Below are 13,842 nucleotides of genomic sequence, written 5' to 3'. Positions count from 1 at the left end.
ACCCCCCCCCCCCCCCCAGGACAGCCTGCCCACATAAGCTGCTGGTGGGCCGAGCAGCCCCTAAGCTGCAGGCTTAGGGGAGAGGTGCATGCCCAGGCCCTCCCTCTGTAACGGTGGTGCCCCCCGGGGCTATCCAAGCACGATGCTAGCTGCATGGGTGCTGCCACAGCTCGCAAGCAGCACCCGCCAGATTCAACTCTTCCTCGAGTCCACAGAGGGAGGGCAGGTGCCCTAGGGGCAGGGGAGGGTGGGAGAAGAACTGTGCCCCTCATGTCACAGTAACAGAAGCCCCTAAATTGAAACAGTGTTTTTAAATCACTGCAATTAAAAACCCACCGTTTCAATTTAGGGGACTAAACCCATGTCATAGGTACACGCACCCTTTGAGACCTCCTGCAGAGCAGTTGCTTAGGAAATACAATTCGTCCTCTTCCAGTCTAAGTACCAGAAGATCAAGCACTGATGCTCTACTAGCTTATTGATGTTCCCACATACTGTAAATTGGACTGCTATGGCTTCCTCAAATGAAAAAGCAACTTTGTCCATGAAAATTTCTATTTTTAATATCAAATCTGTGTGTATTTGTTGTGTTGGGTAGGAGGAGGAAGATCACTATGTCCCCCAAACTACTAGCTTTCTGTATTAAGTCAAAATGAAGGTAGCTTTTTTTAAGCAAGGTGTGTTAAGTATCTATCTGTTAAGAACTACATTAAAATAAATAGGATTATTCTTGAACTCAAGTTAAAAAAAAATAAATAATTTCCACCCCCCCCCCCATTTCAAGTTTATACAATAACATGAAAAAAATCCTTACATGGCACACATGAAACTTAACTTAGTTTTCACACCCTAGAATCCATGTTAATCATGCACAACAGGTTTACATTATACTTAACCATACAGACGCTTCTTAAGTGTTTACACACAGAACAATATAATTTCTCTAAATAAGGAAAATGAAATATTTGGCTCTCAGCATATTTTGGGTCATCATGGTTAAGCAGGATTTAAAACCACACTAAAACAGTTTCAATACAAAACTTCTGGTGCAATTAGATGCTTAAGGGGCTACTTGACTTAAGAAGTTAAAGGACTACCTGGCTAATTCATACTTAAACCCTAGGAAACCAACACTGCAATTTATTTATTTATTTTTTAGTATCACAATTAATAAGAACAAGCAAAAAACTGCAGTAAATTCATTGCAGAATTTGCTTTATTCTTTTAATTTTTCAACTCCCATTTCATTCTCATGCTATATTGGTAAAATGTAATGGAATAGTAAGTAAAAGCACTAAATTATTTTTTAGCAATTTGAGCCCCAATGGACTATGACAACTTCCCAAAGATTGAGAAAGAACACAAAGTTTTGTGCTAATAATATACATGAGGTGTAGATCACAGATGTTTCACTGAATTCTAAAATGATAGCTTGAAATCTTGCATATAGACAGGATCATAGAAAAGTAGGTCCCTTCTAGCCCTTCAGAGGTCATCTAGTCTAACCCCTTGCTGGAGGCATGATCATCACTATCCAAACCTTCCCATACAAGTCCTTATATAACCTATATCATAATAGCAACGTAATTAGGCTTGACACAGCCAAGAATGCATCCAAGGTTTCACTTACGTATTCTCCATATGTTTCCTGTGCTGGCGGTGGTGGAAGAGGCCGGTAACCTGCAGGCGGAGGAACTCCTCTTGCTCTGGGGGCTAGAAGTCCACGACCACGACTGACCGGGCCCCTACTTGGAGGTACCCCCCTAGGGGCAGGTGCCCCTCGTGGTACTCCTGCTGGTGGGGGTGGTACACCTCCACGACCCCTGTGAGCAAGAGGAACATTTGTGGTTAGATGTCACAGTCTAGGTCTTTCCACAGTCATATTTTTCCTGTAGTCTCCTGTCAATTTTGCTCCTGTTGTTCATTATTAGAGCTAGGCAAGAAGAATGGGTAAAGATTCTTTACAAAAAGTTGTCACAGCGTGATTCATAGTTTGGCATTTATCTCTGTAGTTTGATTCAGTTATATTTACTGTAAAATAACACTAAAAGGCACAGTGATGTGAAAACAATTTTCAACGACATTTATTATCTTGTGACTTTCTGTTGAAAGTGTATGCGGAGGTACCTTAGTAGAGCTTTAGAGACCAGTCAGATTCACAATAACTTTACGGTGATTTGGAAACCTCATTTACAGAAATAAAGGCTGTCGTTAAGTCACACTGTACCCTTTTGATGTATACACAGAGGAATTGCTCCCATCTCCTTCTGACCCCTGTGTAGAAGCCTTTGAAGGACCATGCTGCAGGAAGCCTGGTGCAGTTAAACAACAAATGTTGTTCTTTTCAGCACTATGGAAAAAGTAATATATATCCCCCGAGTTACATCTATATTGTGAGAGAACGTATAACCAATTACTTCAATGTCAAAAGGAAAACCATGCCACTGGTTCATCCTTGCTTCAGGCATGGAGTTAATGGACATCCCTTCTGCAAAAGCCACACAACTACATTTTCCTATAACATATTCCATGTGAAGTATATGCCATTAGTAATGTATACCAGGAACAGCATACATGTGCTGAAGTGACTTACCTTGCTCTTGTGACTTTGTCTCAAGTGTATTTTTCAAAATGTAAGTGGACTGAATGGTCAGAAAAGGAAGCAGGGACCCATGAGGCCAGGGAGAGGGGAGCGGCCCCCAGACCTAGATCACCGAAGTACAACTTAAGAAACCATTATTTTTTTTCTGACAGAAGAGTATAGCCCCTGATAGTGATTTTATCTACCAGCAGCTGCACTTCTGTGGCAAATAAGGTTTCTTCAGCAGCAGCTGCAAACATTGTAATAGCGTGGGGCAAATGGGGTAGCTACTCCAGATGCCAACCTGGGGGGGGAAGGGGGGGGGGCAGAAGAAGATGGTGGGGGGGGGGGGGGGGGGGGGCAGAAGAAGATGGATCCAAAAGGGGCAGTTGCTGCTGGCAGCTGTGTCTGCAGCAACTGGATGTCATTGCTATCCCTGTGCCTCAGGCAGCCACTGGATCCCTATGCTGCTAGCTGGACTAAAAACTTCTTTTCTTGTAGGACTAAAACTTTATAGACAAGTGTACTTAACCAAAAAAGTAAAGATTTTAATTGTGCCAGATAAGCCTTAAAGTGTGAAATACAGATAAATCAATTCTTCAGAACTACTTAGTTCCTCCACGGAAGCACTAGTTCAACTCCTTTCCTCATGCTCTTGTATATACATCTATGAGGATATGATGCAAGAGTGAAAAAAGGGGGAGGAGGGGAGGCAAAAAAAAGCATTAAGAATAGCTAGCCGTCTCAATGTCTGAAATTACTTTTACAAACTAGAACTGCTATCTATTACCTTGTACTTATAGCTTGTGTGCCGAAATAAAGATAACCTTTGAAATGCTAGTAAAAATCCCAAAATTAATTTCTTCTAGTGACAAGATTTAAAATAAATTAGTTGATATTCTGCATCATTTACTACTGCTGTGTGAATGTCATGTAATATATAGAGTAGCAGCAATAACACACTACTGCACCTTCTCTACCGGAAGACAAGCAATCCACTGTAAATTTAGCCCCAAACTAGCAGATAAGGTACAGCAACCCATGCAAATATATTTCTGCAGATAATAGATTGTCGATGGGTCTTTATTTATACTCTTCTGAATTTAGCAGAAATATTCTGAGTCACCAGACAACAAAGGCTAGGTTGGCCTTGTGGATAAAGTACAGGATGTGGGCTCTACCCCTGCCTCTACCACACACTCCTGCGTGACCTTCATTAAACTACTGGCACCTCACATTTCTTACTAGTAAAATCATTTTTACTTATTGCCTTGCTCCATTCACAACTGAATTTATTAATAACTGAAAAAATAACTCTCTCATTAGAATTTAAAAATGCAACATTTTATCATAATCAAAAGCAAATACATATGCAATTACTCTTATAATAATTAATCAAAATAGCATCAAAAAGCAAAAATTTTAAACAGCATTAAACATCAAGTGCTGGCAAACTGTGCGCCAAAAAATATTAACTGGTGGTCTGCTGAGTGTTTATTTGTCAGAAGGTGCTCAACCTATTTTGCAGCTGCTTCTACAGATTTAACAATGAAAGGTCCAGATACCTGATGAAAAATAGCTGTCAAGGAAAAAGCAAACCTAATACTTGTTAGGAAGAGGAACTTGTAGTCATCAGCAAGGTCAGCATAAAGCAAAACACCGGGGGGGAGATAGAGCTCGGATTAGCGTCCAGGATTAAGGATAACAAAAAGTCCTTTTTCAAATATATTGGGAGGATGAAGAAGGCGCCGGGTAATGTGGGGCCCCTGCAGGATATGCGGGGCAATCTGGTGGTTGCGTCAGAGGATAAAGCGGACCTCTTTAACCAATTCTTCACCTCCGTTTTCTTGTGCAGGGACCGGGACTTCCCTGCTGTGATAGAAGCCGGACGCGAGGGGATCGCCTTCAGACCTCAGGTTGGGGAGGACCGGGTTAGAGAGCTTCTGGAGGGGCTGGACGCGTTCAAGTCAGCGGGTCCGGATGCTCTCCACCCCAGGGTGCTGAGGGAGCTGGCTGGGGTTATTGCAGGGCCCCTGGCACGGCTCTACGAGCGATCGTGGTGCTTGGGCCAGGTGCCAGACGATTGGAAGGTAGCTAATGTGGTCCCCATCTTCAAAAAAGGGAAAAGGGAGGACCCGGGCAATTATAGGCCCGTCAGTCTTACCTCAATCCTGGGGAAGCTCTTTGAGAAGATCATCAAGGAGCACATTTGTGATGGGCCGGCATCCGAGATGATGCTCAGGGGCAATCAGCATGGATTTATTAGGGGGAGATCATGTCAGACCAACCTGATTGCCTTTTATGATCAGGTCACAAAGGCCATGGACGCAGGTGTCGCGGTGGATGTAGTCTTTCTGGACTTCAGCAAGGCCTTTGACACCGTCTCTCACCCCATCCTAATTAATAAACTAGGCGACTGTGGCATAGATGCCTACACAGTCAGATGGATTGCAGATTGGCTGAAGGGTCGCACTCAGAGGGTGGTGGTGGATGGATCATACTCGACTTGGGGGGAGGTGGGTAGTGGAGTCCCCCAGGGCTCGGTCCTGGGGCCTGCGCTGTTCAATTTCTTCATCAGCGATCTTGATGTTGGGGTGGAAAGCAACCTGTTTAAATTCGCTGATGACACCAAAATTTGGGGGGAGGTGAGCACGCTAGCAGGGAGAGAGAGATTGCAGAAGGATCTGGATAGGTTACAGGGGTGGGCAAACAGGAACAGGATGTGTTTCAATACGGACAAGTGCAGGGTGCTGCACTTGGGTAGTAGGAACCAGCAGCACACTTATACGATGGGGAGCTCCCTACTTGAGAGCACGGAGGCGGAAAGGGATCTTGGTGTCATTATTGACTCCAAGATGAACATGGGCCGACAATGCGAGGTCATGGTTGGCAGGGCTAACCGGACCTTGTCGTGCATCCACAGGTGCATCTCGAGTAGAGCCAGGGAGGTGATCCTCCCCCTCTATGCGACGCTGGTCAGGCCGCAGCTGGAGTATTGTGTCCAGTTCTGTGCGCCCCATTTCAGGAGGGATGTGGACAACATGGAGAGGGTCCAGAGGAGGGCCACCTGCATGATCCGGGGACAACAGGGCAGACCCTACAGTGAGAGACTGCGGGACCTGAACCTATTCAGCCTCCACAAGAGAAGGCTGAGGGGGGACCTGGTGACCGTCTATAAACTCACTAGGGGGAACCAGAAGGGTTTGGGGGAGACGCTGTTTCCCCTAGCCCCCGCTGGCATAACAAGGAGTAATGGGCACCAGTTGATGGAGAGGAGGTACAGATTGGACATTCGAAAAAACTACTTCACAGTTAGGGCGGCTAGGAGCTGGAACCAACTTCCAAGGGAGGTGGTGCTGGCCCCTACCCTGGGGATCCCTTCCGACCCTGTAACTATGAAACTATGTCCTTACGCGCATTCCCGAGAGATGCAGAAGACAGGACAGACAAGTGCAGGAACCTGAGATGGGGAAGATGAATGGGGAACAGGGGAGATGAAAGTTGTTGAGAAAAGAAATAATTGGCTGACCAAGCATTAGTCACTAAGAGAGATGGTGTAGGACCACAAATCCCATACCCCTTAAATTTTCCCTCCCCATTCCCCATCACAGATAAAGCTGCTGCTCCTCCATCCCCTCCGCTTGCACCAGGAATCTGACTACTCACCCCCACACTTCCTCCTCTTAAACTCCACCTCCGCAATTTTTTTCCATTTGTTCTGGTTTATTTGCCAGAGAAGTACATCTCTGGATGATGTGGATTTTATCTTTAAAGCACACCTCTCACCTCACCCCACCCTGTCCAAGCACCGTTGAGTGAGTTTATGGGTGAACAAAATGCAAAGTAGTATTTACAACGGCTGCTCGGAGTGAACCTCCCTTTCATCACAGAATCTCTAACCTGACTTTTACTGTCTGTATAACGCAAGAAGGGTTTTCCCAAGTCTTCAATTACCTTTTACTAGCCAAAACTCAGAATCGTGCCATCCTTGTTATCCATGATTTCATCTGTCATCTTTGACCCCATCAGGAAATTTGCTCTTGAAAGCTTGTCCTTTTCTTGACTTCCAGAGGTGCATCTACTCCCGACTTGTTTTCTTACACCCAAGCCAAAGTCTCAGCCTGCTTCTGCATCATGTTCTCATGAGTGTCTTGCCATAAGATCAAAGTTCAAAACACGGCTAAAACAAACTTCTTAGTATGTCCCCTAAGTCGACCCCATCTCCCACTGTCTCAACACAACCGCCTCCTGCCAGTCACCTCCATGACATCCTTGACTTAGACCTGTTGCAAGGTCTTCACACACAAGATGCATCTAAATCTGGCAGATACTTTCTGAATAAAATTTCAATCCACAGAGCTAAATCTTTTCTAAGAGTTCATCATGTCTTATGCCAGTCTTGGAAATATCTCAAATGCAGTGATACGTATGACTAAGTGAAAGAGCAAGGCCTTCTATCCAGGAAACACTATTTTTAAAGGTACCAACAGTCAAAACCAGAGCCCTACCCTGGGGCCAACATGCCAATGCAACCGAGAAAGGCAAAAAAGTGCCCCCAGAAGCCAGTAGTGGTTCTGGGGGGGATCCTTCCTTACCCCAAAAGGCAGCCAGCTAATGTTTATAAAAAAAAAAAAAGATTACAGACACTTTGCACTACAGGAACTACCTCAATACCCCAACATGGGGACCATATACCACAACTCCCAATCCTACATGCTGCCTCGTGCTGGTAAAACTCCCCATCCTATCATGCCGTCTCTTCCATAAACTTATTCAGCTCAGTCTTAAGGAGATGCAAATGAATTAGCCACCATCACTTTGTTTGGCAAAGATAAACCCACAACTTTGCTTCTCTGAATCAATTGTCTTCTTCTAAATTCCTATCTAAATGCATCTGTAGCCAGTTTGTAGCCATTTGACCTTGTGCTGGTGTTGTTTTGCAGCCTAAAAAGCTTTTATTTCCCTAATATTTGCCCCATACCTGTACTCCAAGTGATATTCCTTTAAATCTCATGTTTGCGTAACAAGACGATCACTTTTAATCTTCTTTCATAAGGAAAAGGGTCTCCAGTATTGTACATGGCATATTACCTTCTTTTCTCTATTGCATGTACACCACAATACACCCTGCCCAGGCCCCTCTTTCCTACACACATGTTCTGTCTATGCCATTTTATAGGTGAAGTCCTTGTTATTGGCCCTTAAGTACAGGACTTTGCACTTCATTCTATTAAATCTGCATTCCAGTTCTTATGCTCCATTCCACAACATCTAAATTCTTGTATAACCCAGTCCTCTTCTGGACTGGCAATGACTGCCAGCTTAAATGTCACCTGCAAGCTTCATGACAACATCTGAAATTCTGAGTGCCAAGATCACTGGTAAGTGTTAAATGGGATAGATCCCAAAACCAATCCCACCACTAGGGCTCACTATCCAGTTAGAAAACTCACTTTGCTGTAGTTGTCCTTCAACCCATCTGTTTTTCTACTTCATGACTGTAGGACTGATCCCTGTCCTCTCCAGTTCAGTTAATCATTTCCCATAAGATACTGTATCAAAAGTTTGGCTTCAATGCAGATAAATGCAGTCCACTGTATACCACCCTCCTCCCCCTGCAAAAGAAACTACTCTTCTTATAAAAGAATTAAGTTAGCTTGAAACTATCATCCTGATAAACTTGTGATGTATTTGGGTCCATTTCCTTCCATATTTTTAACTATTCTTCCCTTCAGTATGCACTTTAAGATGTTATGCACTATTGAAGTGCAGGTCTGTAATGCTCAAATAACTTGCTCCTTGTTTTGAAAATAGGCACTATATTTGTAACTCTCCCGTCACAGGGTGACATCTCTGACTTGACTGATTCCGTCAGGATTCGTGCTAGAGGAGCCGCTATTTTGTATGATAAATCCTTCAATGTTCTAGCATATAGATTACCAGGGCACCTCAACTTTGACAGAGCAAGCAATCTAAGCTATCCTTTGAATAGGGGTGCACCCATGAAGATTTTTTCAGCTGATACCGATGACTGATTATTAACCAGCCATGTTGCCTGATACCAAACCGACTGCTGATATGCAGCTTGGCGGCTTGGAAAACAGCATCTGGCTGGTAAGTCTGTTTGGGGGAAGGGGCAAGGGGGGGGGGGGGGGGGGGCCCTCGATCAGCCCGACCCATGCCCCTTTCACCCCCAGACTTACTGACTGGACACTGCTCTTCAAACTCCCAGGCTGCATTCCTGGCTGTGGCTGCATGCACGTGGCATTTAAAAATCGGCAACATGATCGGCCACAAAGTAACTTGTTCAGCTCTTTAACTATGCCTACAGTGCCTTTCATTTACACCCCTGATTCATCATACAGTGGTTTCACTTCTTCCTTCCAGGTTCTCTCTTAAAATTGTATGATTTAAGATATTTTAAACAGCATTAGTTTGCTATTAGTTTTAATATTCTACATAAAGGATTTTCAACCAAGATTTTACGCATTCCCCCTTTGTTTCTGCATTTAACCACAGAAAGACATCCCTTCTTATTAATCAGACTCCTTTTCCATTCTTCTATACCTTCTGCTTATTCCCAATAGCTTATTTGAGGTTCTTGTTTCTGTCGTAGCTTCTTATACAACAGATCTGGCTCCATCATGGCTCCCTTCCCATCAGACACACAGGCCAGCCTCTGCTCAGCTCATGAGTAGAGGCCCACAAGCAGATCCTCCTCTCTTCATAAATGCCCACGTTTGGGGCAGAAACAAGGAAAAGGATAGAGGTAGACTACGAATAACACTTAGAGGTAACAGGCCTTATAAAACACAGCCCAAAGCTTAAATGCACTATCTGAAGTGAAATATAGTGGTATCAGCAGTTCACACCTATGCCATGTCCCCTGCAATTAAACAAGAAAAAAAACCTGTATATTTAAAATGTACTAGTCATCTCACCTACTTTTTTTGTAAAATTAAAGGGAAGAGTAACTGACCAACAATTAAAATATACTACTCCAAAAGCTGGTGTAGCAGGTACAAGTATTTGGCAAATATATTATTCAGCGAATTCCACAAGTAGTTTAAGGTAACTGGCAAATAGTATCCAATTTATGAAAATACCCAGATATTTTATAAAATACTAAAGAGGAAAAAAAAAAAAAAAAAAAAAAAAATCACTGAACATTTTCATCTCTTCCCCAATCTGCCACATGCCACACACAGACTGCCCATGCCACAGGTTGGCCATCCATGCTCTAAAGCAGTAGTCTCCAACCTTTGCGAGTAGGTGATCACCTTTGGCATTTAAAAGAAACCCAAAGTCTACTGTGCGCTGCCACCCCTTCACCCCATCCAGCAAGTAAGTCTGTGGGGGGAAGGAGGGAGCAAATCAAGGCAGAGGGAGAAAAAAAATTTGGGGGTGAGCCTCCCCAGCAGGCAAGTCCCACCCGGGCCGGGGCCCCACTCTACTTACCCCTGCTCCTGCCTCTGCGGCACTGTCCCTCACCGCAGGGGCCTCGATCTAAACCCCGCTCCTTCCCTCCCCCACAGACTGGGGCACGCGTGTGTATGTATGCGGGCGCCCAGCCTCAGATCAACTTCAAGATCCACTGGTTGGTGACCACTGCTTTAAAGCTTCCGAGCCTGCTTCAAGTGCGGTGATAATAAAGAATCTCGACTTTTCTATTTTGTGACCTCCTATAGTTAGTTTCTTCCTCAGTGTCTAGCCAGCTCTACACCTTTTATTTCTACACTACTTCTTTTGGGGTGATGTGCAGCAAACTGCCCCAGAGGGAAAAGATTCCAACCTTCCTGAAAGGACTAGAGAATTAGTGTCAAAAGTTTTCAAAATACACAAAAATACATTTAAACCGTTTTGAATTACTACCTAACAAAGATGCTAGATGCTAATAAAAGTGACTATTGGTCTTTTAAGCTAAAAACAAGCAAAACCACAAATGTTATCTTGGCAATATTTACAATAGCCATAACAGTACCCTGAAGCTAAATCAACCCTGTTGTATTAAGATGCATTTTATTTGGAATTAGCATAGAAATGTGCCACTAATGACTCTCCTGAAATACATACTTAATTTCAATGATTGCAATTATCATCAATAAGTATTTGGCTGTTCTACCTAACGCTGATATTTGATCAACTCTCAAGTGTATGACTTACAACAGAGAAGCTAAATTAAAGAGGACTTCTTGAATACATAAAATGAGAAAAACTTTACTTTTGGCTCGTTCTGTTAGGATTGAAGACATTTCACTAAATATTTTAAATACATTTCTTATTAACTGAAGGGGCGAAGGAAAAGTAAATACATTTCATCATAATATGTTTAGCACTATAATAAACAATTGTTCAATATTAAGATATAGTTTCTGTGTGAATTCCCAACACAAGACTAATCTCACAAAAATTAACATCGCCCAGCAGTTCAAGAAACTAAAGAAATCCCTCTTCCCTTAAACAAGTCTTGGGAAAGCAATGATTTCTTGAAGGTTTTTAAGTTCCAGTGTTATAATTACAATCCAAAGCTTAAAAGGAATTTGTTTTAGACATGTGTTCCTTTTCTTTAATTTGCACTCACTAACCAAGTTAAAAATAAAAACATACTAGCTGGATACGCGATTGTCATTTAGTGTCTTTTAGGCTGTATCATAGCCAGCAGCATGACAAATAGGAACACGCTTTCTTAAAAGTATACGTTTTGCATTATAGTCTCAGAATCCTATAGAATTTAAAAGTATCAGCTATTGGCAACTTGATTCTCTACATACCATTGTTTCCTAATCACTGACAATTTTGTTTCACTAGAAGAGAAAGGGAACTAGAGACTGTTGGAAGGTGGCTTTCAAATATCACCTTGGAAGTTGCGCTAGTTGTAACCACTTAATACAATTACCTTCTTTAAAATGACATGACTAAACATGTTAAAGATGCAAGAACAAGATATTTTTGTACAAAATACTGGAGGGAAGCAACAATATGTATTTAAGTGGGAGTATATATTGTGACTTTTCAAGGGCTAGAAACAGAAAGCAAAAAAATATGTATGCATTTTTTCCTGTCTGCATCAGACCTGGAATAGTACTGTTTAAACAATGTTATTTTTATATTTACTCTCGTTTCACAGTTTGAATGAGGAGCACTCCTGACACTTAGAAAGACATCGCCAGCAAATCTAGTTTCTCTTAGAGACATGTTACACTGTTTCTTTGGGTGAGAGATAAAAGAATGATTAGGTCCATTTATGGTACCTGTTCCATCCCGTAAAGAGTGTTCCCATTACTGAACAGCAGCAAAGGGTGGGAAAGATGCAATTTTTTCCTCTGTTTCATCGTCTGACCGACTGCCTGAAGTATCTGCTCCACAAACAAGTATATTTAAGAATTCCTTCAACCTCTCTCTCCTTGCATTTAATTTCTTGAAGGACTTTACTCCCTCCCCCCCCCTACTCAATTGGGGCTCACAGCTTTGGAAAAATTTCCAAATGCTTCAAAACACTTTATTTGACAGAGTCCATTTCTGATATTTAGGTCCTTCCATTTTTAAATATGCACTGGCAAGAGCACAGATGTTGGATAAAAACATTTTTTTCCTGAGCAACTGAGGGCAGAGATTAGTAGAGCTTGTGGAGATTTCTCCTCTTGCAACTTGCTGCACCTGCATGGTTGTTAACTGTCTGTTTAGGAAGAAAAGGTCTAATTTTAGCAATTTATTTATCCCGTACCATAAAAATAATTCACTGATGCCAATGAATTTCAATGGGAATGGCAGGTGCATCTTCATCTTTCCATGAGAATGTCCCCATTAATAATTCAAGTGTTGGCATCTATGACTGTAGTACTAGTTACTTCCAGCCCTAAACAGTTGTGCATTGCTGAACTGTGCCGTTAAACTCTTATAAATTAAATAGATGGTGTTGTGATCTCACAATATTGCCTGGTATCATAAGCTGCTCTTTCCAACAGAAACTATAGCATGTGGCTGCACTCTCAATATACTCGTTCAAATCCCATCATGGGAATAAAATATGGACAGCTAGTGTTAAAACAGTCTCAACTATTATATTATTAATAAATATTTTATGCTATAAGTTCTGCTCTCACTAAAGTGTCGCATTCATTGGCATGAATTCAAGTTGTAATAGTTGAGCTTTGTTTAATTCAGTCAAATGTATTCCCCAAACAATAAAAGGGATACAAAACCTTTCCTTGCATCATCTTAAGGTATGTCCAGTCAAACCAGACTTTCAGTTTATTTTGCATCGTACATATTTTTCTAACCTTTTCCCATCCAAACAATACTTTGGGTTTTAAATAGCCAGTCTGAACAAACCAGCACATCTTGCCTACACTTTGAAACTGGTACTATTCTTGCTCTTTTTAAGTGAACAGCAGCATGCACTAGATAGGCACATTAAACTAGACTGTTATAGGAAAGGAAGCCTGAAGTTAACGTTACATTTGGATTGGAAAAAAAGTTTCATGGTTCTGATGTGTGGTTTGATTGTGTGCAAGGGGGATTGAGCTGGTGGCTGAAAAGCCTCAGATTTCTCAGAAGGCCTTGAAAGTGGTCTTCTGACTTCAGACCCTAGACCAGCGTTTCCCCAACCGGTGTGCCGCTGCAGAAGTGTGCCGTCAGAAATGAAGAGGTGTGCTGTGGACTTTTGCCACAAGAATGAACTACAACAGGTATGAGGATGGGGAATGCCTTAACATGTGTGCTGTGGAAATTTTTTTTATTAACATAAGCATGCCTTGGGCTGCAAAGGTTGGGAAACACTGCCCTAGAAAGTGGCAGAAGAAACACTGCCAGGCAGGGAAAATGGTCAGTGGCAAGAAAACATGCACCCAGCAGTACAACAAACGTGCTCCATATGGAGACATTACTGTTTTGAGGAGTAGTGTCAGAAATGTGGGGCGCTAATCTATTTATGAAAGAGTGAGAGGATAATGCACGCAGGGGATGCTTGTAGATATTAAAAATATATACATAAATAAAAATGCGCTTCACCGGAAGCAGCAGCGTGTTACTTCAACCCAGCTCTGCAGCATCTGTGAAGATCGAGTGCTCCAGTGGTCTTTTTGGCACTTTTAGCTAAAGATGATTCAATCGGCTATTCGATAAAAAACACCAAAAAAGCCCCACTAAAAATGCCTGATATTTATAGATGCTGCAGAGCTGAGCGGAAATAACACACTGCCTCCTCTGGATGTGTGCAGGGTTTGGTGCTGGAACGTACCGAGTTTAAAGCGCTGGGGGGG

The 13,842-nt window shown here is 42.5% G+C and overlaps 1 protein-coding gene across 3 annotated transcripts in view; it reads right to left on the bottom strand.

Moving 5' to 3' along the window:
* The window catches only part of KHDRBS3 (KH RNA binding domain containing, signal transduction associated 3), a 103,143-nt gene that overhangs the window by 65,204 nt on the left and 24,097 nt on the right, over positions 1-13,842 (bottom strand). For all 3 annotated transcript variants that reach the window (XR_001359180.2, XM_014527248.2, XM_014527249.2), the window contains exon 3: positions 1,631-1,823. Coding sequence is in view for 2 of the 3 variants with exons in the window: in XM_014527248.2 (XP_014382734.1) it covers positions 1,631-1,823 (193 nt within the window). In the remaining variant the exon portion in view is untranslated. The remainder of the gene's footprint in view (positions 1-1,630; positions 1,824-13,842) is intronic.

Source organism: Alligator sinensis, unplaced genomic scaffold (genome assembly GCF_000455745.1).
Source record: "Alligator sinensis unplaced genomic scaffold, ASM45574v1 scaffold1593_1, whole genome shotgun sequence".
In the NCBI taxonomy this organism is placed as follows: domain Eukaryota; kingdom Metazoa; phylum Chordata; order Crocodylia; family Alligatoridae; genus Alligator; species Alligator sinensis.
The sequence above is the reverse complement of the archived record's forward strand: the minus strand, read 5'-3'. Positions and strand labels throughout refer to the sequence as shown.